This window comes from Sipha flava, unplaced genomic scaffold (assembly GCF_003268045.1).
Source record: "Sipha flava isolate LNK unplaced genomic scaffold, YSA_version1 23_pilon_pilon, whole genome shotgun sequence".
NCBI lineage: Eukaryota > Metazoa > Arthropoda > Insecta > Hemiptera > Aphididae > Sipha > Sipha flava.
The window spans coordinates 1,414,265-1,441,415 of record NW_020272884.1 but is presented as its reverse complement, the minus strand read 5'-3'; the positions used below and the strand labels follow the sequence as shown (position 1 = coordinate 1,441,415).

The 27,151-nt window shown below is 29.7% G+C and overlaps 4 protein-coding genes across 4 annotated transcripts; 3 read left to right on the top strand and 1 right to left on the bottom strand.

Moving 5' to 3' along the window:
• Nucleotides 1-227: 227 nt before the first annotated feature.
• On the top strand, nucleotides 228-1,605 carry LOC112684028 (probable phospholipase C20G8.02, mitochondrial). The gene is made up of 5 exons (XM_025555328.1): nucleotides 228-320; nucleotides 393-544; nucleotides 612-907; nucleotides 978-1,193; nucleotides 1,330-1,605. The coding sequence occupies exons 2-5, from the start codon at nucleotides 486-488 to the stop codon at nucleotides 1,365-1,367; spliced, it is 609 nt and encodes a 202-aa protein (XP_025411113.1). The 5' UTR covers nucleotides 228-320; nucleotides 393-485; the 3' UTR covers nucleotides 1,368-1,605.
• Nucleotides 1,606-4,560: 2,955 nt separating this feature from the next.
• On the bottom strand, nucleotides 4,561-5,942 carry LOC112684030 (structure-specific endonuclease subunit slx1-like). The gene is made up of 4 exons (XM_025555330.1): nucleotides 5,579-5,942; nucleotides 5,437-5,488; nucleotides 5,179-5,364; nucleotides 4,561-5,109 (listed from the first exon to the last, which is right to left on the bottom strand). Exons 1-4 carry the CDS (start codon nucleotides 5,749-5,751, stop codon nucleotides 4,765-4,767), a joined length of 756 nt encoding a protein of 251 aa, XP_025411115.1. The 5' UTR covers nucleotides 5,752-5,942; the 3' UTR covers nucleotides 4,561-4,764.
• Nucleotides 5,943-6,222: 280 nt separating this feature from the next.
• Nucleotides 6,223-7,496, top strand: LOC112684031 (structure-specific endonuclease subunit slx1-like). Its single transcript, XM_025555331.1, has 4 exons — nucleotides 6,223-6,603; nucleotides 6,694-6,745; nucleotides 6,818-7,003; nucleotides 7,074-7,496. The coding sequence occupies exons 1-4, from the start codon at nucleotides 6,431-6,433 to the stop codon at nucleotides 7,401-7,403; spliced, it is 741 nt and encodes a 246-aa protein (XP_025411116.1). The 5' UTR covers nucleotides 6,223-6,430; the 3' UTR covers nucleotides 7,404-7,496.
• Nucleotides 7,497-13,645: 6,149 nt separating this feature from the next.
• LOC112684047 lies at nucleotides 13,646-16,000 on the top strand. The gene is made up of 4 exons (XM_025555346.1): nucleotides 13,646-13,655; nucleotides 14,196-14,424; nucleotides 14,523-14,971; nucleotides 15,906-16,000. Exons 1-4 carry the CDS (start codon nucleotides 13,646-13,648, stop codon nucleotides 15,998-16,000), a joined length of 783 nt encoding a protein of 260 aa, XP_025411131.1.
• The last annotated feature ends 11,151 nt before the right edge of the window (nucleotides 16,001-27,151 follow it).

Below are 27,151 nucleotides of genomic sequence, written 5' to 3'. Positions count from 1 at the left end.
ATAAGTTCATATTGGATTTGAGGAGAGGTCGTAGGTGGGAGTTAAGTTGTTTTCTTTTGCTTTTGAGATGGGGACCCCAGGTGAGTCTTCTGTCGAGTAGGAGGCGAAGGTATTTAGCTTCCCTTGAGTGGGGGATTACTGAGTTGTTGAAAGTAACTTCAGGACAGTCCTTTGGTCTGAGGGTAAATGTGACATGTGTGGATTTGAGTTCATTTACTTTTATTTAAATATTTAATAGTTATCTATCAAGATATATTATATTTTGTGATTTACAGATTAAACGTAGTGATAGTAGTCCACGTATACATTTGAATTTTGAGGTAAATAAATCATCTGTTACTACATAATGTGGAATTTATTTTTATATTTTAATTTTCTGTAAACATGTTTAGTTGGAAAATTTTTTTTGTTTGGGTTCTCCATTATCAGTGTTCTTGGCTTTGCGTCAAAATGAATTGTTTAAAGAAAATTTAAACATATTCCCTATGTGGTTAGCCAAAAGAGTGTACAATATTTACCATCCTACTGATCCCGTTGCTTATAGGTATATTTAATTCATAACATTGTTTATTGTTTGTAATTTTTATGTTATATTTAAATATTTTGTTTAGATTTGAACCCTTAGTGGCAAAAGATTATTGTCGATATAAACCTGTTAGCATTCAGGCCTATGGTGTGAAATGGAATTATTCAGATGTTTCCTTAGAACCAATAGTCAATATTGATTCTAGTGCTGATGACACTAATGGTACTGAAGCAAAGGCATCAGATTTAAAAAAAGAAAATGAAACATTCAGTCGTAAATTAACTACTTGGCTAAACATGTCGAGTAATAATGATAGTAAAATCAGTTCAAACTCAGAAAACAGCAACAGCTCGCCTTCAAGAAATAATACCCCAATTGAAAGTATGAGCTCCCATTTAATTAATTTTTTCTACAAAATAATTTCAATTGGCATTTTTCATTTTTCATTTAGTTTTAAATCATCGCTTGGATTATATTTTGAGAGATAGTATTGGAGGGTCCGCTAGTAATTATTTGTCCATGTTGTATACACACACATCATATTGGTCAAATTATGATGTGGCATACTTCATTTATACTAGGTTATTTCCTGAACTAGATAAGACAATGGAAGATGCTTCGAGACCCGAAGAAAAAACGATTGAGTTTGATCTACAATTTGAACAAGGTAATAGATCCAATACAAAAAAAAACTGATTCCAGCTGTTCACCATGTACTAAGTGCTCAATTTATTTAAAATTTTATATTATATGCATATAAGTAAAATAAAAAAAATATTTTTTACTGTTTCAAATCATTTAAGGTGTTGAAGTAACTGAAGATTTGAAACATTCTACTTAAGGAGCAAATTATCAGTATCATCTAAAAAAAAAAAATTGCTTAGGTTATTAAAGCTCGTGAATTATTTTTTAAAATAATACATTTTATCGTTTTTGTACTAAGTTTACAGGAAAATAGTAAACACCAAATTAAGTTCATTGGTAACCTTTTTATAATTTATTTTGTTTATGCAAAACAGGGTAAATTTTCTTTATATTTCTTGACTACTCAGTAGCTATTTGATACGTTTTTCTTTTTTGATAAATATTTTAATGTTTATTAATTTTATTTTCATTTTGGCTTTTACAATTTAATATTTTATACTATACTTAAATTGATTCCAATTTATTTTTTCTTTTCTTTTTTTATTGAATTACTTTTCATTATTATTCGTGTTACCGTATGATTCATATAAGAAAAGATAACTCAATCAGATGTGATATTAATAATTTAAGATATATATATATATATATATATATATATATATATATATATATATATATATATATAATCTATTGAAAAATAAATAAAATATGTTAGTGAAGTATGATAATAATTTTATAAATATATAATATAATATATTACATATTTATGTTTGAAAGTGTGTTATAAGGATTTGGCATTCCTGAAAAATAGTTTTGATGTTTTAATCCTCTTGATACACATCAATACATATGTATTAATAAATTAAGCAAATGCACATTTCTCGCAATGTTTGGTTGGTCGATTATCATTATTATTATTAATATATTATTGTTTAGTGTTTACTAGCCGTGCCAATGAGAATCTTTAAAAATTTTTCATTTGTAATAAATTGACTAAGTTATGCATTAAATGGGTGTTTGTGCAATGGAAAGTTTTATAACATGCCTAAGTACATTATTTAAAGTGTGTATTAATATAATATGTATAGTTTTTACTGTTTTATTTCAAATGTTTCTTTTCTCTTTAAACAGTAGGTGTGTAATATATGTTAAGTAAATTTTGTAAGTTATTATACAATATTAAGTTGTTTCGAGTAGTGTTTAAATTTTGATTATTGTTGTTAATTACTATTTAATTATAATTCAATCAATAACATGTCTAGCCAGTGTCCAGTTGTAGCCAGTTATAGTGTTAATACTATTTATTGTTAAATGACTATTAACTATTTTGCTGTACTGTATTTTATAATGACCTTTGTGGTTGTGATTGTTTTTCATATAATATATGTATTTTTTTTACATAAAGTATATTATATAAAAACATGATTTATATGTTCTGTGATGTTAAAATATTATAATACAATTTGTGTACGTGTAAATTTGATATTCTTAATAAACATTTTGTGATTCAAAATCTATAGTGTAATTCTGTTAAAAAGGCAGTATCGTTGCATTTATTGTTTATAATATAACAATAGCATATGCATGAGGATAAGGGGATTGGATCAATCAATATATATATAAATGTTAAAATGGAAATTTTGTTACACATGTTTTCTGAAAATACTTATCTGATATCTCAACTTTTTTAAAATAAAAAAAGTACACTGCGGTATAAGTTTAAGGTTTAATTTCAAGTTTACAAGATAATTAATTATTTAGATTTTAATATTCCATAGCACAAAGCGGCAAAAAAACACATTCGCCTTGGTTTTATGTTAAAAATGTCAATTAGATCGCCGCTAAGCAGCCAAATAATAAGCTAATAAGCTTAAGAAAAGAAAATTGCTGCCAATTCTAAGTCTGGATTAGAATAAAAGAAAAAAGGATGATTAAAACAATTTTTTAATTGCCTATAGCAGCAGGGGTGGCAAACCTTTTTTGAGTAAAGTACCAACTTTTTCTACTTTGGGTTTTGAAAATCATTCAAATGTTGAATGGAAATTATATTTTCTGAGGATAAAAGTAAAATTACAGATTTATTACATTATTTTTATTAAGTATTTATATATATATATTTGTGATTTTATAAATGTTGATTTATTAAATATCCTTAAATTTAGTATTGTATATTTGATTATTTTATACTGCTTCTTAACTTAATGGATAGAATGTTGCTGTCAGATGTGAACTTTATAATTTTTAATGAAATACAAGCAGCAATTGTATTATTGGTCAAATCATTTCTTTTCATCAATTTAATTAAATTTGTTATGGAGAATAAACTTTCAAAAGCATATGTTGACAAAAAAAATTGAAAGTATAAGAAATATAATAAATTTTAAAATGTATGATATATAATTTGTTCCTTTGATTTTCTGATAACAAAAATTTTGTAAATGGCATAATTTATTTTTGTGAACATTTTTAAATTAATAAAATTTTGTTTTGCATGCCATTGAAATTTGGTCAAGTACCATCTTTGACATCAGTGTCAAAGGTTTGCCATCCCTCGCCTACAGTAACCTGATCTCACTTAAAATAAGTATTTTTTTTTTTCACTGATAAAGTTGCATAATTGGACTAGTTATATTATATTTTTAAGTGAGGAGGTTGTAAAAAAATAATGGACCTCTTCATTCTAGTGGTATTGAAAATATATTAGCATATAAATAATACTTAAATATCCAAGTGAAGTATGGGAAAATCTAAATTTTTAATCGTAATGGATTATCCAGTTTTTATTCGGAACTGAGGGAATAGGTAAAGATGAAATAAATCACTTTATCAATAGCAATATGAATTTAATTAAGGAAATAGCCCAATTAGTTGGTAAAATTTCTTTCATCAAAAGAGTTCCACTTGGAAATAGTATCAGTAGACTTTTTTCAGACCAAAGTTAACTTTTTTTTAAGACATCTTAAATATTTAGTAGACTTCTAGACAAAATATTACATCAATATATGAAAGCACTAAAATGTTCTAATTAGTGAGACACTAGCACTATTAATTTCTATGATATTTAGTAGTCTGAGTAATAAATACTTATGCAATTGATTTAGACAAACAATAAATTTTCTAATGAAAATATTAGTAAACTAAGAAGTGTTATTGAAGTGAACAAAACATTTAATTAGCCGATTGCCAATGAAATTCTTTATATATTTTAATAAATAATCAATAATTTACATATTCAATTTACAAGTAAGTAATTAAAATACACATAAAAATATTTAATATGTACAAATATTTATAAGAAATTGGTTGAAAATAAAATAAAATACAATAATTACAATTTAATGTTAAATAAAAACTTGATTTTAACATAAAAATGAATAAAAAAAATCCCAACCCAATAAAAAATAGATGTTCGATAATATTGTCATTAAATTAAATGATTGTTAGTACATAAAAGTTGAATGAATTAACTTTTGAAAAATAAATAAAACATATATTTGTACTGTAAAAATATTTGAGAAAAAATGTTTTTACATTAATTTAGTATAGGTTGAAGAGGAACATAAGTAATGTTGGACACAATAATTTATGTAAAACTATTTGCCTACTGTAACTAAACCTTTGTAACATCCATTTTTTCTACGGATTAAATCAGCCCATAGGACACGGATGCCACAAGCTGGACATTCGCCATCTATTGGTAAAATGTGATCGGATGAGCCTAAAAATCTTTTGGCAAGACATAATACATGGGTGATTGCTTGACAATCGGGTTCTAAACAATATAGATAAGTGTCTGGAGAACAATTACGAGCACATAAAACACAAATATGGCTTTTGAAACTGCCGTCCAACAAGCTTACGTTATTAGATGGCATAACTTTTTTACACACTATTGGTCCATAACATATAGGCATATGCATGGGTGGAAATTTGTCGTCCTATGGAATAAAAAGTTGGTTTTTAAAATTTATTATGGAAATAAATACACAACACTATATTTTACTTACACTAAAATCTCGTTGATATTCTGCATTAAGCCATCGTATATTTAACGCTAAACGGTTCCAAGGGCATATACGCAACATTTCTGAAAGTATACGAATACAGTAGTCATATACTTTTTCGGTCCTCAGTTTTGGCCCTAAATGTTTCAACCGTCTGGATTTCTTGGGATTTTGCCATGCCCATTCAAACTAAACAAGAAAAAACAAAAATACCATTATTATTGATTAACTCATGTTGAATTTCATTGACTTCGGGCATACCCTAAGTGCCGATATATCATTAGGAAACCCATGTATTATTAGAACCATTTCCCTGCAAACATTTAAAGATGTATTAATAATGAACAAAAATAACAATGTATTTTCATCATTTTAAAATTACGATATTTTTAATTATCATTACCATGGACCTCGAATACTAGTTTTTCTGGCTCCACCGCTTTTTACTCCTTTGTTGTGCTGTTTTATACGGTGATTAGGATCATTGGTGTAGCCAATGTAAGTCCTTCCTTTGAAGTTTTCATTCAGACAGTATAGTAAGTAAACACCGTAGAAATCTTCATTTTCTTCGGCCATAGCAAGACATCAAAAATAGTAGGAATGTGTCTTGTGCGAGAATAGAATACAGGTTAGGGGCAACGAATTTCTTTGATTTGTATCGATTTTTAGATATCAGTTGCATTTTATCGACAACGTTCAACACGCGAACAATCGCTGACTCCTTTTTAAAAGAAAAATGATATCCATTAAATTAAAATTAAATTTGAAAAAAAATTTAATAATTCATACATTTAAATTATCAATTCAAACAAAATAACGAAATTAATTAGTTAAGATCAGATCCATTTTAACCCTTTGATATACCAATAACCTATGGTAAACTAATAACCTGACCAAATCTGCGGTATACCATATACCGGGTACTAATGAAGAACTAATATACCACAACGGTTTAAGTAAATCTTAAACCGTGGATACCACCGTGCACCACAATATATCATACTCAGACACGTGATAACATGGTTATTGTGATTACAGGAAATTCAAACGAATCAAACTTCGTTTATGTAATGAAAAACTTTCAATTTTCCGATTATTTTTATTGATAAATATAACTAGTATAAAATGTTTATAAGAAAAGAAATTATGTTTAACTGTTCTCGAATTTGCTTACATTTTTATAAAATTTACCATTAACATTGAGTAACATGGAAAGTTGAATTTTAATTATTCCTATTATTATTGATATCTTGCTATGGCCGAAGAAATAGAAGATTTCTACGGTGTTTACTTATTATACTGTCTGAATGAAAGATTTAAAGGAAGGACTTATATCGGCTACACCAAGGATCCTAATCGCCGTATAAAACAGCACAACAAAGGTGTAAAAAGCGGTGGAGCCAGAAAAACTAGTATTCGAGGTCCATGGTAATAATACTTAAAAATATCATAATTTTAAGATGATGAAAATATATTGTTATCTTTGTTTACTATTAATATATCTTTAAATGTTTACAGGGAAATGGTTCTAATAATACATGGGTTTCCTAATGATATATCGGCACTTAGGGTACGTCCGAAGTCAATGAAATTCAACATGAGTTAATCAATAATAATGGTATTTTTGTTTTTTCTTGTTTAGTTTGAATGGGCATGGCAAAATCCCAAGAAATCCAGACGGTTGAAACATTTAGGGCCAAAACTGAGGACCGAAAAAGTATATGACTACTATATTCGTATACTTTCAGAAATGTTGCGTATATGCCCTTGGAACCGTTTAGCGTTAAATATACGATGGCTTAATGCAAAATATCAACGAGATTTCAGTGTAAGTAAAATATAGTGTTGTGTATTTACTTCCATAATGAATAGTAAAAAACTAACTTTTTATTTCATAGGATGACAAATTTCCACCCATGCATATGCCTATATGTTATGGACCAATAGTGTGTAAAAAAGTTATGCCATCTAATAACGTCAACTTCAAAAGCCATATATGTATTTTATGTGCTCGTAATTGTTCTCCAGACACTTATCTATATTGTTTAGAACCCGATTGTCAAGCAATCACCCATGTATTATGTCTTGCCAAAAGATTTTTAGGCTCATCCGATCACATTTTACCAATAGATGGCGAATGTCCAGCTTGTGGCATCCGTGTCCTATGGGCTGATTTAATCCGTAGAAAAAATGGATGTTACAAAGGTTTAGTTACAGTAGGCAAATAGTTTTACATAAATTATTGTGTCCAACATTACTTATGTTCCTCTTCAACCTATACTAAATTAATGTAAAAACATTTTTTCTCAAATATTTTTACAGTACAAATATATGTTTTATTTATTTTTTCAAAAGTTAATTCATTCAACTTTTATGTACTAACAATCATTTAATTTAATGACAATATTATCGAACATCTATTTTTTATTGGGTTGGGATTTTTTTTATTCATTTTTATGTTAAAATCAAGTTTTTATTTAACATTAAATTGTAATTATTGTATTTTATTTTATTTTCAACCAATTTCTTATAAATATTTGTACATATTAAATATTTTTATGTGTATTTTAATTACTTACTTGTAAATTGAATATGTAAATTATTGATTATTTATTAAAATATATAAAGAATTTCATTGGCAATCGGCTAATTAAATGTTTTGTTCACTTCAATAACACTTCTTAGTTTACTAATATTTTCATTAGAAAATTTATTGTTTGTCTAAATCAATTGCATAAGTATTTATTACTCAGACTACTAAATATCATAGAAATTAATAGTGCTAGTGTCTCACTAATTAGAACATTTTAGTGCTTTCATATATTGATGTAATATTTTGTCTAGAAGTCTACTAAATATTTAAGATGTCTTAAAAAAAGTTAACTTTGGTCTGAAAAAAGTCTACTGATACTATTTCCAAGTGGAACTCTTTTGATGAAAGAAATTTTACCAACTAATTGGGCTATTTCCTTAATTAAATTCATATTGCTATTGATAAAGTGATTTATTTCATCTTTACCTATTCCCTCAGTTCCGAATAAAAACTGGATAATCCATTACGATTAAAAATTTAGATTTTCCCATACTTCACTTGGATATTTAAGTATTATTTATATGCTATTTTATTTGTAACTAGCTGAATTATGCAACTTTACCTGGCATTAGTCGAATAAAATATTATTTGATTGATTATTTGAATAAAAAATTATTCTTCATTGATTTATTATTGATTTTTATTTTTATTTGTTATTCCGTATAATCTTATAAATATTAAATTTAAATCCTAAATAATGATGTATAATAATAATGGACTTATTATTTAAACTTAAATAATATATAATATACATAAAAATGTTATTATTCTTGATACACATAGGTTATTATAGTTACTATAACAAATTGTTATTTTTATTGTTATACTTGAATTATTATTGAATCATTAATTATTATTAAATTGTTTAATTATGTGAAATTTACATAAAAATGTGTTTGGTAATTTACCGATATACCTATTTACAAAGATTAATGTAAAATCGCCTAAGGTGATAACATTTCTATAATAGTTTTCTGCTAGTAACCTGTTTAGTTACCAAAATTTAGGTCTTCATAGGGCACAATTCACTCCCATATAATTGTGATAAGTAAAATACACAAGTTAAAAAAAAATTAATATCATTCATAAATTTAATGAATAAATTTATTCTTTATTAAGTACACCACAATTATTCAGAACAAAAAATTATGCTTTATTCATAAATAAATTAGTTATTCATGTTTTTATATTTTATTCTTTATTTGGATTTGTTTTTGCCCGACTATGCTATAAGCGAGGGATTGCAAACCTATGACACGGATGTCAAATATGATACTTCACTAAATTTCAATGGCACTCAAAAAAAATTGAATTAATTTAAAATTTGTATAAAAATAAATTATGCCATTTACAAAATGTTAGTTATTAGAAAATCAAAGGAACAAATTATATTCATTTTAAAATGTATTATAATTCTTATACTTTCAATTTTTTTTCGTCAACATATGCTTGTGAAAGTTTATTCTCCATAGCAAATTTAATTAATTTGTTCGAACGTAACTTGTTTGCGCATTCCCACCACTTTTTAGCGCGTATGCTCTGCCGCCTCGAATTCTAATTATCCTATCCCACTTCACCGCGCACCTACTGATACGTGAACGCGCTTAAGTGATTGCGCGCTGAAAAGTGGTGGGAATGCGCAAGAATAGACGAGTTTTGGTCGTTGCCCAATTGCATCCCCATGACGAACATAACGTGTATAACTCTTTGTTTTTTGGAAACCGGAATAATTAGTTGCGATATCGATAATACTTATATTTATATTCAATACAAACTATGAAAACACAAAAAAAGAACAAATGCACTTGTCAGCAGGCGCCAGTGCATTTACAATGCACAACAAAAATACAATCAAAAGATGGTTAGACAATGTCTCTTTGTCCCATATGTAGCTTCGCTATTGAAAAATCATAAATAACAATTAAATTTTGAAAATAATATTTTAAAATTTTTTCAACATTTTAAACGAATTTATTAAGTTTCTGGATCACCTTATCGACAGTATGATTTATGTAATAAACCAACTGACTAATGTAATAACGACAGCTATGTGAAATAATCTTATCTGTTATGACTTTTAATCCTACAGATGCCACTGTCGTGTATCTCTTGTATCTCATCGGTATGATATTCTTTCGATCGTATAATACTTGAGGAAGTAGTTATGCATAAACGATTTGGTTTGATTACTGGTGAGCCTTGATCGTATTCAAAACCGATAACCGGTTTATAACGAAAACCGGTAAAAAACCGTAAATTTGAGAACCGATAACCGCTTTTAGTTTTGGAATGCTGAAAGCAGTTATTGGTTATTGGTAATCTAGGTAAATATCTAAATATTAATATCAAAGCGATTACCTCGTATTTTCAATCCCGATTTTACAACCAAAACCTATTCCCAACCAAAATAATTAACGGTTTTTTCGTGGTATTAATAATTAAATGATGTCATGATTATATTCTACTATTATAGTTGAATTTAATTTTCCAGCTATTTTTAAATTTTTTTCATAATTAATTAGTCCCAAATAGGCCCAATTAATAGCCGTCGAGCATTGCTTATCTGTTGTGATCATATATATATATATAGGTATAACTATACATTATAAATACCGTCATAAACGTTGTCGTGCGCTGATTCCTATTACGAAATAGTTGGTGGAATAGAGCAATTTAATAATAGAGCCCATTTAGTATTTATATTTTAATACTGTCGTTTTAATATCTGCTCATCCATTTTTTGGGATACTGTATTATAAACAATACAACCAAAAAGTTCTGCGGCAATGTATCAATATTAGTATCATCTTAGAAAATTATTATATTTAATTTTGGTTTTTTACCGTAAAAAATAAGAAAATTATAACAATAACATTTTTTTATGCAATTTATTTTTTTAATTATCATTATCTTAATCATAATATGTGTTAAACTTTAAAGCAGTTTGAACAAATAAATATTGAAATTGAGTGAAATCGACCAAATTAAAGCATATTAAGTTTTTGATTTTGTAATAATAAAAGTTATATTCAACCCATGAATCGCCTAAATAAATGGTTTTAAAAATATGATTAAAAAATTGAAAAATATGATTTTTAAAAACGGTTTTAACCGGTAACCGATTCCCAAAAAACCTTATCATCGGCTTTTAAGCCGGGTTCACACCATAGACATATTATGATAATATATTACATAATATTATAATAATAATATTATTATAATATTATAATATTATAATACATATTATCATAATATGTCTATGGTTCACACTACACCGTGCCGCGTCGTGTCTTCTAAAATAATTATCTTTGATTGGTTGAACCATATTGTTACATTAAGGTATACCGTATAATAAATCACAAGTTACCTCACTAACCATAAGATACCGTGAAGTTGATTTTATCCAACTCTTGAACGTGTGGTTACCGATTTTAATAGTAATAATTTAATATTCTATAATAATATTATTCATAATAACAAAGGGCTCAGAAAGTGTTGCATTTGCATGATTTTATTGGGCTATTAAATTTATTGCTAAGTAACCTTGAAATTATTTTCATGATACTATGGAAAACCTAATGAGAACATTTTGAAAGAAAATTTAAAATTTCAAGCTATTTATTTTACTTATATTTTATTTTATCTTATATATTTATACCTAGAAATTATGTTTAGCTAAGTATAATATACTAACACCATTTGTACTGTTATGTACGAGTTTATTTAATAAAATATCTTTATTTATCAACAATTTTTGCACTAAAAAAAATTAAGTGCATATTTTTTAAGCATATTTGTACTTTTTAAGTGCATTAAGTGCATTATAATACATACCTTCTACTATATAATTTTATTATTCATCAGTTATTATTTATTGAAACTTATGAAAATATTTTATATCTAATAAAAAAACTGATAAAATATGTAAGCAATATTTGATAGTATCACCATATATATATATATATATATATACCATAGATATATATTGGTATAACTGGTATCACAAATTTTCAAAGCACACGGTCTAGTAAAATACACATCACAGTGTAGTGTGAACCCGGCTTAACGGTTATTATAGTTTTTGAAATATCCTTAAAGAAACGGTTACCGGTTACCATAATATCAAAATTAAACGATAACCGGTTACCGATTTTAAATAATTTTCGAATCTTACCGGAGCCGATTACCAACTTTATTAGGAACGGTTTTAAGCCCTGGTTTAAACAAATACTGTTTCCAGTAGTGCTCTTGATACCCGGATACCTGGGTACTACCCGGGTACCCGGATTTTACGGATATTACCCGATTTACAACATTTCGGGTACCCGTTATGAATCAGGTTTGTATTCTCATTACTAGAGCTGGGATTTGTATGTAAATACATATTTTTTCTGAAACATGATAAATTTCGTCATCTTTTTTTTCGTTGCACAGATAACTGCTTTAAATAGATATTATTTTATACAACTTTACAACAATTTACTGTTTACTTTTACATTACAGTAAATTAGTAGCATTATAATTTTTGTATAGTTGTATATTTTAAGTTCAAAGCGTAACGATGAAACTATGAATATATTACACGCCATCAACAATATCACAATTTTCTTTTTTCTTTTGGCCCTAAGGGTGGGTTTGAACGCCTCTTTCCCCCTTATGTACGCCACTGACTGTGATTACTTATTATTATCTGCGTACACATAAAAGGTAACGAATACGGCCACTATATCCGTTATCTGCAAGATTTAAATATAGGCTTTATAATAGCTTTTAACATGTTATTCGACATTATACTCGAACAAACTAATTATTGAAATATAATAACACTCATATAAAATACTAAAGATTTATTTTTAAAACATAATTTTGATAATTTAAAAGAGGAAATAATTTAATATTTTTTATTTGAATAATTGTGTAATGTATAATTTAATACTGATGACCTCTTAGCAGTTAAGACTTAGCTAAACCGTTTACGTATTCAAAAACTATCGGTTACCCGAACATTTTGGGTAATGAGTACCATTGATTAAATATATATATGTATATATAATCAATGATATATCTATGTATACTAAATATCAATGATATTTAATCAATGTGGGTACCCACTACCCACAAAATCGGGTATTATCCGGATAAACGGGTACCCGGGTTTCTGGGTACCTGGGTATTTCCCACATCAAATCAAGAGCACTAGTTTCCAGCCCGAACGGTAGATTGATTGGCGGATTACTGAATGGGTTAATGGGAACAAAAAAATACGAAAACTTGTAAAATGTGTATTCATAATTTTTATCAAAAACAAACGCAGTATGTATTTTAATTATTTGAGGTTTTTTCATTTTTAATATATCATCTGCTTATCTTATAGTTGGTAAAAATTTTTTAAATTATTCAAATCAAAAAATAAAAAAAAAACATATTTGTATAGGACAGGCGCGGATTTAAGGGGGGGTCATGGGGGTCATGACCCTCCCAAAAAACATCAAGACTACGTAGTTTGTGTTTATCGAAAAATTAATATGCATAAATTGCGTTTTTGATTTATTTCACGGATATTTTTTTCACACTAAAAAGTGGTATATAATATTATGTATATCCGTTACAACTACATCAACTACACCACTAGTACATAGAAATCAAAATTTACATCAAAATTCATACTTCTAAGAATATTAATAGCAATTATAAATTGATTGACGATGCGAGTATTGTTAGGGTCGCGTCACATTACTAATACTATTTTGTTATCGAGTAAATATAAAAATAAAAATTCAGTGGACTTGTTCGACTGAAAGATAAGATTATTCTCAACCCGTATAATATATATAATATTAATATGTCTATAATCTACAATATTATATATTTCGCACGATGCACGGCCGTAATCGGTTAATCGTTATTCGCTATATCATATTATATTTCTTTTTATTTTGCTGTGAACGTCTAAACAACTGACAAGTGTGTCGGTCGTCGAGTAATAAAGAACGGTGGTGAGTACTTATATTTTTATAATTTTTAAATTTTACCTTTTTATGCAACCTATTATTTTCGTAATAAACATGTATTTTATACAAAAAATGAAGTTTTTATTTTTATAACATATAACATATGATTACATTTTAAATTAAAAATTACTTATTTATTATGTAAAGAAATCTATCAATAATATTATTATTAAAACATATATAAATTGACTTCTTACAATTTTTGATATCGATGTCTTATACTCTTATAGCCATTAATACACTACGATTGAAATAGTAAAAATAAATGTCTCTCTTTTATTTAGGGTGATTCATTTAAACGAACTAGCGGGTCGGGAAGAAAAATTGACACATTCTTTACTAAATAGTTAAAATTTGAGTCTGAAATCGACAAAATGATTCATTTATATCTACTTTGATATCTAATTTCGATCAAGGAAATAGTTTGGCGATTGACATACCGTATACGTTATCTGCATCCGAGTCAAAACAGAGAAAAGACTTCCTTGTACATTTAGATTACTCTTCAGATATTGGTTGTTTTATAGGGAAGAAAAACATTGATAATTTTACTAAAGCTAATCTACTTGAAAAACACTGGATCCCGCCTATAAATTATGAATTTCCTTTTTGTGTGGTAACCAAGAATGGAAAACAAACTAAAAAGTACGCTCAAAAATCTCATCTTGATAAATTCCATTGGCTCGTTTTATCACATAAAGACCAAGGGCTGCATTGTAAATATTGCGCTCTATTTGTTACAGACCAGGCGGCGGAGTTCAAACAAATACGACTCTTAAACGGCTTGTTAAACAACCCTTAAAAGCTTTTGATGATCTACTAGGAGAAAAAGGATCACTATTAACACACCAGCGAAATAAATATCACCAAATGTCGGTTGAAGCTAGAAAAAATTTTCTTGTAAATTACCATACTCCTGACCTTAATGTTGCTAATCAAGTCTGTAAGCAACGATTAGCGCAAATTAAAGAAAATAGAGATCGTTTGCGACCAATTGTCAGTACAATTATATTATGTGGCCGTCAAAATATTCCGTTGCGTGGGCATAGGGATGACGGGAATATAAGTTTAAATTTTGTCGAAAATGATCAAAATAGTGTGGTGGCAAATCAAGAGGGAAATTTTAGAGCTCTTCTAAGATTTCTTATCGAATGTGGTGACTTAATTCTTAGTCAGCTGTGGCGTGAATCAAGTATGTGTCGCCACCTAGCGGTTTCCGATTGCGCAACCGGCGCCGACGCACCTGCTCTCTTTGATAAGCGCGGCGCGTCGTACCTTTCGCGTCACTTAATACTCAATATAGAGCGCTCTTCTTTCACTTTCTTTTACATTTTTTAAACTATAAAATTAATTTCATTCCTTCGACTTCTAAAAAATCATCAAGATATATCTGTAATCACTTCTCAAAACTACTCCACGTCACAATACATCTTCACTTTAAAAGAAAAATTAAGAAAAACCAAAACATCGCCAATCCACACTCTGCTATACACATCAAGATCATACACGCTTAAATACCCGGCCGAACAACCACAATATCACCTTTCTCGCAGTTGTCCAGCTGAAATTCTACGGGTACTATGCATACAGAATACAATTAGTTGTATTTTACTGTATGTGATATAGTACACCGTGGAAAAGTAAACTAGACAACTTGCCAGTTGACCTCCGTCAACAGTGACGTCAACATCCCCAGCAACCAAGAACGTTAGCTGCCATCCCCAATGCCGCTGCCAGTTGTTTTTTCCACCTCAGTCCAGGACCCCACCGCTGGTTCAACCGCCCACCATATTGCCGCGGACAAGCCAAGCAGTTCTTGCGACCTGAGAGGGACTGTTTTTCGCTAATCATTCAACCATTTAAAACTATATTAATCAGTAATATACCTTCATCTAAATGCTATATATGTTTGTGTCACATTTATAACTTTTATTTATTCAAATAAAAAGAAAAATAGTTATTTTCTATATAAAACATTGTCTTATATACTTTGAAATAAGATATATATATACGTATACTTTGACAATCCTACACATAAAGGAGAGACAAACGTTACACAGCATTTAGAAATGGCGAATTCCAATGCAACGTATATTAGCAAAATGAACTTATTGATATATGCAAAGATTTTATTCAAGAAACTATTTTAGCTAGAGTAAAAGAAGCAAAATTATTTTCATTAATATTTGATAAAACAACTGATACCTCTCACACTGAGTAGCTGAGTTTCTCCTTTCGATACTTCTACAATGGAATAATCAAGGAGGAATTTTTAACTTTTTGTAATGCTTACGAGATGATTCATGTTGAGGACGCAAATGCAGAGCATCGATTAACAGACGTTGCATTGTCACGCATAGTAGAAGATCTTTGCTTTAAATTTGATATCGATTTGGCATGGTGTGTTGGCATAGGTGATGGCTCTGTGATAGCTTCTGAAACTAAGGGCGCAGTTCACGAACTTTCTAAAAAGGCCATTAACGCTAAGCATTGTCCATGCAATAACCATATTTTGAACAACTCATTAGCCAAATCTTCAAAAGTTACATATTGTCGTAATGCTTCAGCAACTATGAGGAAAGTAGTAGCTTTCGTTAATGCTTCAGCAAAACGTCACAAAGTCTTTGAAGAGGAGCTTCAAGGAATAAATGTACAAGGAATATGCGAAACTCGTTGGGTTGAAAGGCACGATGGACACTTACAATTTCAGGGTGATAACTTGGTCAAATATTTAGATTAAGAAAAACGTAATAATTATTAAAGAATTTTTATGCACTAAAATGTAAATTTCTTATTAAAGATGTACTACATGTATTTTATATATTATTTTATTCTTATTACAATAAATTTCTTTATAAAAAAAAAAAGAAAAAGAATATTGTAATGCTATTGAAGTATAAATAACATTTGAATCAATAAACAATTGATTTAATTACATAATGTAAAATTGTAATAAAAGTACTACAACTCTTTACTCGGACTATCGTTTTTAACTAAATAAATAAAAATATTGTTTTAATCAAATATTAATAATATACGCATTAGATAACATGAAGGCACTTTTATAAAAATAACTTATAATTAAAATTTCCTTAATTTCAATATACTTCTAATAAAAAACATAGCACTTACAAATGCTTTCGAAACCAAAACGATATATAAATGTCTATTATAATAAAAACATGAACTCATATTAGATATTTCAAATTGGTAATTTATCTAATCCGAAGTTTGTCGGTGGGGAAAACATTCGAATTAGTTGTGAGATTACGAACGAAAGAAACTACAAGCCGTCATGAAATTAATAATACGTTAGGTACGTTGTTTCGTATTCGTGGAGATTTCTAGAATAATTAGTTTTCTTTTGAATAATTAAGAATTTTAAAACAACAAGAATGTGAATGTGCATGTGAATTATATTTTTCTAACTTTTAACAACTGATATTATATTGTGGTATGCGTAAAACATATTGTAGTACCTAGATATATAGGATAAGTAAATAGTCATTTTGTAGGGATTTTTTGTATTTTTAACAGATTTTTTTACTACGTTTTAATCATAATTTTGAATTAATGAGTTTTAAAAATAGAAGAGTAATTAAAAATACTTACTATATTATAGTAAGCATTACTTGTACACTAAAAAAGATATAAATATTATCTCAAAGTTGTAATTAATATTTTACTGAATATTTATAATATAGGTACATATTATAACTGTAAATGATCCGACCACGTGTTCTAAGCATTAAAAAGTTTTTTTTACAAAGCTATTTATCGCATTTAATCATTAATTATTAACGAGTTGTTAAGTTTGAGTTTCTATTTAATTTTTCGTTTTTAGAACAAATAATGAAATAACACAATACCATCATCGTTATGTTGAAATGTTTATTTAATCGACCTTTTCTCTTTGGTCAATAATAATATTTATAATACGTTTACTTTTACTGGAGTAATTGTAACCCATCTGGGAGTATAATATTATATTTTAATAGTAATCTGACGATCAAGGTCAAATAGAAACGTTCTAAATGGTTCGGCGTATGCTGTACACCATAATACCTCTGGTACTATAAAAGAACATCCACATGAAAAAATTAATGATGGACTCGATCTTATCGGGTACTGCATTATTAACAACAGTATTAAATATCATACAATTTTTTTTTGCTATTTTTGGTAATGTTTCATTTTAAAAAATCTAACGTAGTACATAAACAGGTATACGTTTTTATTATATGAGTTTATACTGGAAAATATTTCGTAGGCTGTACGTATTGATGATTCTGTAAACGAAATCGTGCGTCGCCATCACACCACATGAGAGTAATTTTAAACAATGTTGATCAAATAGTTCGTTTACATAATATATTTTTTATTTTTATAAATTTAACTGAACTACGAATTACACTGTAATTTTTAACATTTCGTTAGAAATACCAATAACGAGGAAGTCAGGAAGCAGGTACATTACGTTCAAATAAATGAACTGCAGATATTTTCATAAATTTTAAATGAGTCATAAACACGCTAACCTCGAGGAAATTTTTTTAATTTTATTTAGCGAAAACAAACCGTGAATAAATATATTGTACCGTACTTCACTACTTTTGTGTATGGGTACGTGATTGTATTATGGGTCATCGTACAAGTTTTTTCAGCAGAGTTCAGTATTTTTTGTTCACGAAATTCAATTAAAGAACAGAATTCATTATTATAAAGATTTATGTTTATTAATTCATCATTATCCATCTGCAGACCGTTATTTTAAAATATATTGGTACGTGACTATATGCAAAAACGTAACGAACTTATAACCTCGAAAAGTATTTCAAAATTATTTAGTGAAATTATTTCATTAGTCATTTTTTATTATTTAATATACATATATTATTTTATCAACTTTTTTTTAGTACCTATACCAGGTTTTTCTTATTGCACTATTTTAATTTAAATTATTGATTTTTTGAATGAGGTCTGATGAATATGGCATTTTAATAAAACCTCGCATTTTCCCTACAAATAGACATTGAACAAATAAATAAACAGAAGACGGGAATAATTGGTATAGCAACCAACAGTATTTGGTTATAAGAAGTATTTCATTTTTAAGCCTAGGAAAATAAAAATTACTTTTTATAGAAGTTAATCAATAAAATCACAAAAATGTAAAATAGGTACTTGTATACATTTATTTGTGAACTTAAAAGCTTTATACTATCTACATCATTAGCATAAAGTTTCAGTAATTATTATTAATTAATGATCGGAGTTTAATTTCTATACGGTAATAATGTTCTGGACGTGCGACTAAACTTAAACGTTTAAACAAAAATTATCATATTTTCAAATTCACCAGCCCTTATTATACCTATACTATAGTGAAACACGAAATATTTATCGCGCAATACGGTTAACTTAGAATTAATGTAAAATACTTTTTTTCCTATAGTAAACCACCACATGGCGTTGATAATTATTATTTTCGAATACTAATGCACTTTTAGATTAGAGCGGTAAATTTGATAGGAACGGATGCGATCGTAATAAGGCGAAGCTGCTAATTGTGTCATTAGTTTTCGGATTATAATACTTTTTAATATTTAAACCAAAATTCATTTTTTTTTCTCTTACTTGGTCTCCCCAAAGATTAAACACTTTTATTCGTTATAGAAGTTATTAACATTGGCATATTATTTAAATTACAATCCGTATAGTAATATTATAATTTATAATATTTAATATTAAATATATAATTGTATTACAAAAGTCTAGACAATAACGCACTAATAAATAGGTGTCTATAGATACTACCCTTGTGGGACGAGTGTGCCGGTTACGCATTTTCACGTCATATCACATATTAGCCTGTTTAGACTTGATTACAATATTTATATTCGCTATATCGTTTTGAGAGATTTTAACGATTTGTAGAAGAGCAATAGCTCAGCTTCTTGCTTCGTCTATTTACGCGGAATACGGGCGAACTTGTGATTTTTATTTCGTGGTTACGCTTATCTGAACACATGGTTCAAGTATAGACACCATTTATGCATAGGTGCAACTAGGAGAGCACAATAGGGTTTTTAGTCCCCAGAGTTCATATGTAGCACTCCCTTTTTCTTTTTTTAGGTCTATATAATCTACAGTAATTGCAGTTAAATACCATTTTATTTTATTTCAGCATCCCCAATATTTGGGCTCTAGTTGCACCCATGGATTTACGTATCATCTGTACTCATCTGTATGCGTGTATATCGCACAAAGTTACATCGACGGAGAACTGGCCCCAGTAGATTTACACACTCTGATAAACAACGCGTCGCACACAATATTCCATAAAATATAAATCGTGGCCATATTGTATGATGCACTCGCACACATACTGCCGTGAAGTAATCGATACACGCACAGACTCTCGTGGTAGGCACAACGTATACACATTATATATTTTATTATTGTTTGGATCGACTGCCACAAGAATGTGCATCGGCCCTAAGTGATGCGTCGTACACGCGCACGCGATAAACAGAACGGATATAAAAATCGATTATAAAAAACATATACCTGTGCGGGTACACGTATGCACACACTCCGACGCTCCGTCTTCGGTGGCATCGTATATCATGTCGCCCCTCACGGCCACTTTCACCGGGTGTCTTTTTATCCGTTCGCACTGCAGCAACATATCTTTTCTCTCTCTCTCTCTCTCTTTCTCTCTATCTTTCTCTCTCTCTCTCTCTCTCTTTCTTTCTCTTTGGTGTTGTGTACTGTGAAAGCCCGTCGTCCATCTCACTAGATGACCGTGGCCGCTGTAAGTCCTGTGATATCCTTGGAATTATGTAAATGCTCCGTTTACGCTAATGTTACGCTGACACGCGTCATGTATAAAATACCACTGTAGGTACATATGGATACGTTTACAATATACTGTTGAGATTTTCACGTATTATAAAACGAGAAAACCGAAAAATAATCTGAGTTTCCTATTCAGGATAATATGCTTGACGTATATTACCCATCTATATATATATATATATATATATACACACGTCCAATATTGGGATATTACACCAAAATCGAAACTCTAAACTCAAAGAGAAAAATACGTTAAGGTGAAGTGGAGTAAGTGCGACACGAAAATACAAAGTATTTCAAAAGTTCATTTTAAATTTAACAATACTTTTTTTGTTTTCAACTTATGATTTTTATTGTTCCATAATAGAATACCTCTCAATCTACATAGTTCGAATTCATAGTCAAAAAAAATTATATTTAGTTTTAACATAAACATATTAAATTCTGATCGTGATAACATCTGGTTTTTTACTCACCCCATTTATCTACTTACATAACTTCATCTCATTGCTAAGGAATAACGCGAGACTATAATATAATGGAATAATGTAGTTTAATTATAATGGATTAGCGATTACCTTACACTCCTTTTTTAAGCAAACATCATACCTAGTTTTTAATCACTTCCTCATGACGTATCGCACTTAATTATATTAATTACATTTTAGTAAATTTACCGTGCTTTGGTCCTCATCAGAAGAAAAAAATAACGAATATTTTTTAGACATATATCTCTATATTGTGGCCTATAATTTTTAGATGAATATATCGTAAAAAAAGTATAATGGTGTTTTGCTGTAAAATACACGTGTATGTTGAACCATTTTATAATACTTATTTGGTAATATTGTTTTTATATTCTTTGTTTGCGTATCATACAAATTTGTGATAATAAAAAAAAATATCCTTCCAATTAACTTTTAACTGTTTTTTCTCTTTTTCCATTGGACTCGCGTTTACATATTTTAAATACGTTTTAGCCATTATGGGAAGAAACTTGATTTTGAACATTATTCCGATGTCATGGATAGTTATCATCACGACCAAGAGGAAAGTATATGAGTACGCGTGCGTCGACCTATCCCGTATAAGCACTCCATCTCTAATCAGGAGTCTATCACTTGTGTATAGTCGAATAGTTCGTGATGTTTTCACTTTCTGCGGAAAAAAAGAGAAAAAAACTATAGTTACAAGTTCCCTCGTTTGCTGTATTTGACCTCTACCGAGGTTACGATCGTTGTACGGACTCTCACGTGAATTCCCATTTGGTACATATAAAATTATTACGGTGGTATATTATTATTATTATTATTATTATTATTATTATTCAGCACTTTGTTATTCTCTGGCGGTGACGGTGACGAACACGCCACCAGTCGCATACAATTTCCTATATTTTACCGTATTAGCGTAATTATCGATATTTTTCTGGTAGCGTTCGGAGGAATTTAAAAAATTACTTTTTCGTGGTACCAAAATTATATACACATGCTTTCTGGATCTGAAAAGTTGTCGTGTCGAAATATTTGTGTTCAGTATTACACTCCTAGTTCAACTGACGATCGAACATTTTTTAATCATGATAACATATACCGTATGAAAAATATAAAATTAAACATTTTCAATTATCATATACCTATGGCGCCTCTCAGATAGGATTTATTTTGAAAACGAGTTCTGTACAGCTTCAATGTGTCTATAGGTGCACATTAGAATAAATATAACGCAGCACATATACATTTGTACAAATAACATACTTGTATGTACATATGTATATGATGTATACGTTGCGCTGATGTATAGAAACTGTTTTACATATTAATTGTTTTGTGGGCATACGTGCATAACACATATACATGCATAATGTAACATGGCCGCTTTTATTATCATTATTGTTATATACGGATGTTTAGAATTAAACGCGTTCAATTATTCGTCGAATTAATAATAGTTTGTGGATAGTGTAGTGAATGGAGAAGTAAAACTCTACGACGAGGACGCCATGAAATGTAATCCGCGGTCGGTCGTAACTTGTACACAAACTTCACTGTGTAGTGTACGCGCACCTATATAATAGCTTATAATATACATCGTAAACGCAGTTTATCAGTTACGCCTATAGTAAAAACACGGTATAGCTGTTAAGCGGGTCCGACTCAATCGAAAACGTTGGAATGTTTACAGCTTGATGATTGAAAAGTGTACAGTATTTGAACATAATGGTCCTTTCCAATTAGTTTCTAAACATTGAGAAATGCAATACGACTATCGAACTTTACTTGAGTAACATGAGTTTAAGGGGGATGCAGACGACCATATTTTAAGGAAAATAGCATAGGCAATTTAACATGACGCAGTAAGTTGGCTTGTTAGTGTGTAGAAAGTAAATGCACATTAGTGTGTGTGAGACTAATCTGAAATCTTTATCAACGTTATCGGTCATTAATTTTATTGATTCAGTAGAAACCGTCCCGACGTCGACATGTCGTACCAAATATCGTAATCACAAATAATATGAATTGCATATATAATATAATTGAATAAACTATAAGCATTATAATAATAATAACATTGATCCTAGCATAAATTATTTCTAAAATTTATTCTTGACTTTAAACTTGTAATTTCTATAAAAATATATTCTGTAATCAATGATTATAATTTATAATAATATAATGTATGTCATATGAACAATTCTGATGTATATTACCGTATTATAATCAATTATACGTTGTACGAAAATGTTATTTTATTGTTCATATATTCCAATTTTTTTTTTTCGTAATTATTTCCATCCATATCCATATCCAGCCGTATTTTACGTGTTCGCGTAATTATTATTTCATTATTATTTAATATTTATCAAATTATTATATATTGGTTTGAACTAATTATTTGATTATTTATAATTTAAATTAATTAATTATAAATTAATAATAAAAACATTTTTTAAAATGGGTATGAATAAATGTAACTTTCAATTCTCGTAAATATTATACTTATTAATTCGATAAAAGACCGTCTTTTAAAACTTCAGATAAAAAGTGATCCGTAAAAAACGTCGTTAGTTGAGACTTCATATTTTTATCCCAGAAATCATCTCTTTCAATTTTTTCATACATCAAACCTGTATACAAATAACTTATTAATTATACATTTCAATTACAATCCTATTAGTTCAAAACTATATATTACCTTTAGGTGTCCAGATACAAAAATAACAAAACATTTTGCGTGTTATGTGCAGTTGACCCTGGACTTGATAAAAATAACTATCATTTCTTTTTAAATGTAGTTGACCGTTTTCAATTGTGCAGCTTTTTATTTTATTCATTAAAATTCCATCTGGAGTAAAACTTTTTGCAGACGCTGGACATGACAACTATCACTAAGAAAATGCGCGGACCATTTTATACTTTGCAATGATTGTAATTGTTACAATACATTATTATTTCATTTCCGTAGTCATTAGTTCAATAGACTGATAATCGTTCGAAATGCGGGTAGTATTTAATATTTATGTTATGGCTTGGTACTAAAATTCTTAGAAATGTTCTAACGCCCATACGCGCATGCACAGGTCAATGAACACGAAGAAAATTTACACCACACTGATAAAATGTCAAAAACGCCAAAAATCTAGACAAAACTGGGAGACTTGGGATTGATGAATTTAAATTTTGAAAACAGATTTAATTAAGTCACTATGTTAGTTAGGGATTGACCAAAGGAATTTTCTATATTGTAATCAAATAATAAGATATTGACAATTAAAAAAAAAACAGAAATTTATGTATTTTATGTATTTAAGTAAGCCGTTAATTTTTGTAATAATAAAAATTCCTTCGATCAAGTTTTAGTAAAGATGTTCAAGATTTTTAATTTGTTTTCAAAATTAAAATCCGTCAAACCCAAGTCCCACAGTTTTGTCTAGCTTATGACCTGTTTTACGTGATTTTTTGCATCGTCTGCAGCCCCTTAATATGATCTGATAACATTACTCATTATCGTCGTTTAATTAAAACGGGTATGTGGTGATTTTGTTTTATGGAATTTATTTCAGCCGTTGTGGTTCAAAAATCTTTCAACGTATTTCACACAAGTTGTTTACATAAATGTATATGTAACAATAATATATATTGTTTATTCTACATACTAATAATTAGTATATAATTATTGTATAAAGTAAAAAGATAAAAATTGTATTCCAACTTTTTTTTTCGAGTTTATCAAAAACCTTTGTCCACTGTTAAGTTTGGTTTATTTGTATTCGCTACGATGCACCTGTTTACCTCTATAGACCATTTATTGCTTTTCGATAATAAGTTTCAAGTAACATAATATTTAAATATATAATATAAATATTATATGCATTTTTTTCGTTTTGAATATATATATATATATGTTTTAATATACGTAAATATTAAACGTCTTTAATAAGTGTTGAGTTGTATTCGTACGTTGCATTCAATACATAGAGATAATACGGATTAGGATTCATGAAAACGTAGATTGCACTTAAAAGTATATATTTACTGGTTATTTAAGAATTTAAAACGGGATATTAAGTGTAATTTCTAATCAAATATTAGTTTCCTAATTTATCGTCTTGGTACGTGAGAGTTCATTTATATTTGCAATACTCAGACTTTAAAATGATATCTTGTATTTTTATACAAACGCACAGATTTTAATACACAGGTCAATAAAATTATAACGTAAAATCGGTCTACACGGTGCACATCCGGGACTCCTTGTACACCTCTCGTCCACTGGTAATCATATGTATGTTCGCTACTGCTTGTCGTTGTATATAAACAATACAAAACGCGTTTATTTATGAACGATTGCCGTTTACAGTTCATTTCATAACGTATTAGGCGAGGTTCGATGAACGACCACCGATTGAGAGTACGCGATATGCGCATAGATGCGACACACCGCGCGTGTTGTGCGAGACAGTGTCTAGTGCCTTGGGCGAAAGACTGGACAAATTATAATCGCGGTATAATATGGTCCGGGTTGCTGGGCGGATTAAAACTTTGGTACAGGACCAGTGATCGTAGAAAACGCCCAAGTAACTAATACGCCGCCGACACTGTACTGTCATGTCCGATTGCGATCGAGTTGAACATCGATATGCCGTCGCGATCGACCGAAACGGTGCGCATACATGTGGCCGTTGGTGGATTTCGCTTCGCGTGAAATTTTTTATTTGTGATGTTACGCTCACGGCTAAAGCTAATTGTACATTACATAGTTTGTTGTACGCGTGATATTCTTAAACCGTACCCCCGTCCCCCGCTTGATTGAGCACCCGACTACGTAATTGGCACCAACCCGAACAAGTAAACAATACGTTAGGAAATCCGTATCATTTTGACCGTAATCGTATGCCGTGTACATTTCATAACGGTAGTTTTCGATTGAAAACGGGCGACTGCAATATCCCAGTGGAACCGAGAAACAATTTTTTTTTCGATGATGCAACACGCGAACACCGATACGTCGCTGTGCGTTGTTGTAACCGCAACGTTCCGTTTGCCGCGCTTCCGCCATAATGACCTTCGCGGCGCGGGTTTTCGCGCGCGCCCGTCAGACGAGTACAGGTATTTCTCGACCTACGGTAACGCGTTGACATTTTCGCGTGGAATAAAAAAACAAAACGCGTCGCGTAAAAACATAAAAACCATATAGGACCAGAAACCGGAATATCCGTCGCGCGTAACACGGTCTAGGCCGAGGGACGCGCGTTCGCGCAACAAACCCAACGGCTCGTCGCGTATAATATCGTTACGTGTACCGCGGTACAAAACAATGTTATACCTGTACACCTATGACTTACTAGCTTTACGGTCGAAACCTCAGTATCAAACGCGTCGGCTGCACCGAATCGAAGGGATCGCAAATCGCAGACGGGCGCGCCAAGTTTCTAATTCTCTACGCGTATTTTTTACTACGTTTTAATTATTTTCAAAAATAATTGAATGTTTTGTTCGGCGTATCATTACCGCATAAGTGCTCACTAATGAATTAGATTTAATGTAACAAAGGTGGCAGTCGAACTAGCCATGATCAGGGAACGTCGGAATGACAATCGTGAGTATTAAAAACTACCATCAGTTTATAAGTTCTTTTATTGAAAAACAATTATTTCCATAACGTATAAAAGCAAGTCTTTGTAATAAAATAAATTATAATACTATAGTGTGATTGTGTGAACGTTGAGTTTGACCGATTATACCTCGGGATTGCCTGCAATTATTCACGTGTTGACTAATTTTAGGTGAATTATTTATCGGTAACTTTTTGGGTCGCTAATATTACGTTGTACCCCAGGTGACAATTCGTATACTCAGGGCTTCACTGCGCGTTGGAAATGAGAACCCGTGTCCGATGCGGAACAGGCGCGAAGAATACTTTCGCAACGCCACTCCGTCACCCGTCGCGGGAAAATTCTCTCCGCCGCTGCGACCTGGGCCACACAGGTACACCTACGAGATTGACGGTA

Coding starts and splice junctions, on each gene's coding strand:
- LOC112684028 (XM_025555328.1), top strand. CDS start 486: ATGTGGTTAGCCAAAAGAGTGTACAATATTTACCATCCTACTGATCCC. Junction 545..611: donor ACTGATCCCGTTGCTTATAG/GTATATTTAATT, acceptor TATTTTGTTTAG/ATTTGAACCCTTAGTGGCAA. Junction 908..977: donor AAATAATACCCCAATTGAAA/GTATGAGCTCCC, acceptor TTTTTCATTTAG/TTTTAAATCATCGCTTGGAT.
- LOC112684030 (XM_025555330.1), bottom strand. CDS start 5,751: ATGGCCGAAGAAAATGAAGATTTCTACGGTGTTTACTTACTATACTGT. Junction 5,489..5,578: donor ACTAGTATTCGAGGTCCATG/GTAATGATAATT, acceptor AAATGTTTGCAG/GGAAATGGTTCTAATAATAC. Junction 5,110..5,178: donor AATATCAACGAGATTTTAGT/GTAAGTAAAATA, acceptor TTTATTCCATAG/GACGACAAATTTCCACCCAT.
- LOC112684031 (XM_025555331.1), top strand. CDS start 6,431: ATGGCCGAAGAAATAGAAGATTTCTACGGTGTTTACTTATTATACTGT. Junction 6,604..6,693: donor ACTAGTATTCGAGGTCCATG/GTAATAATACTT, acceptor AAATGTTTACAG/GGAAATGGTTCTAATAATAC. Junction 6,746..6,817: donor ATGATATATCGGCACTTAGG/GTACGTCCGAAG, acceptor TTTCTTGTTTAG/TTTGAATGGGCATGGCAAAA.
- LOC112684047 (XM_025555346.1), top strand. Junction 14,425..14,522: donor AATGGAAAACAAACTAAAAA/GTACGCTCAAAA, acceptor TATTTGTTACAG/ACCAGGCGGCGGAGTTCAAA. Junction 14,972..15,905: donor TCAGCTGTGGCGTGAATCAA/GTATGTGTCGCC, acceptor ATATATGCAAAG/ATTTTATTCAAGAAACTATT.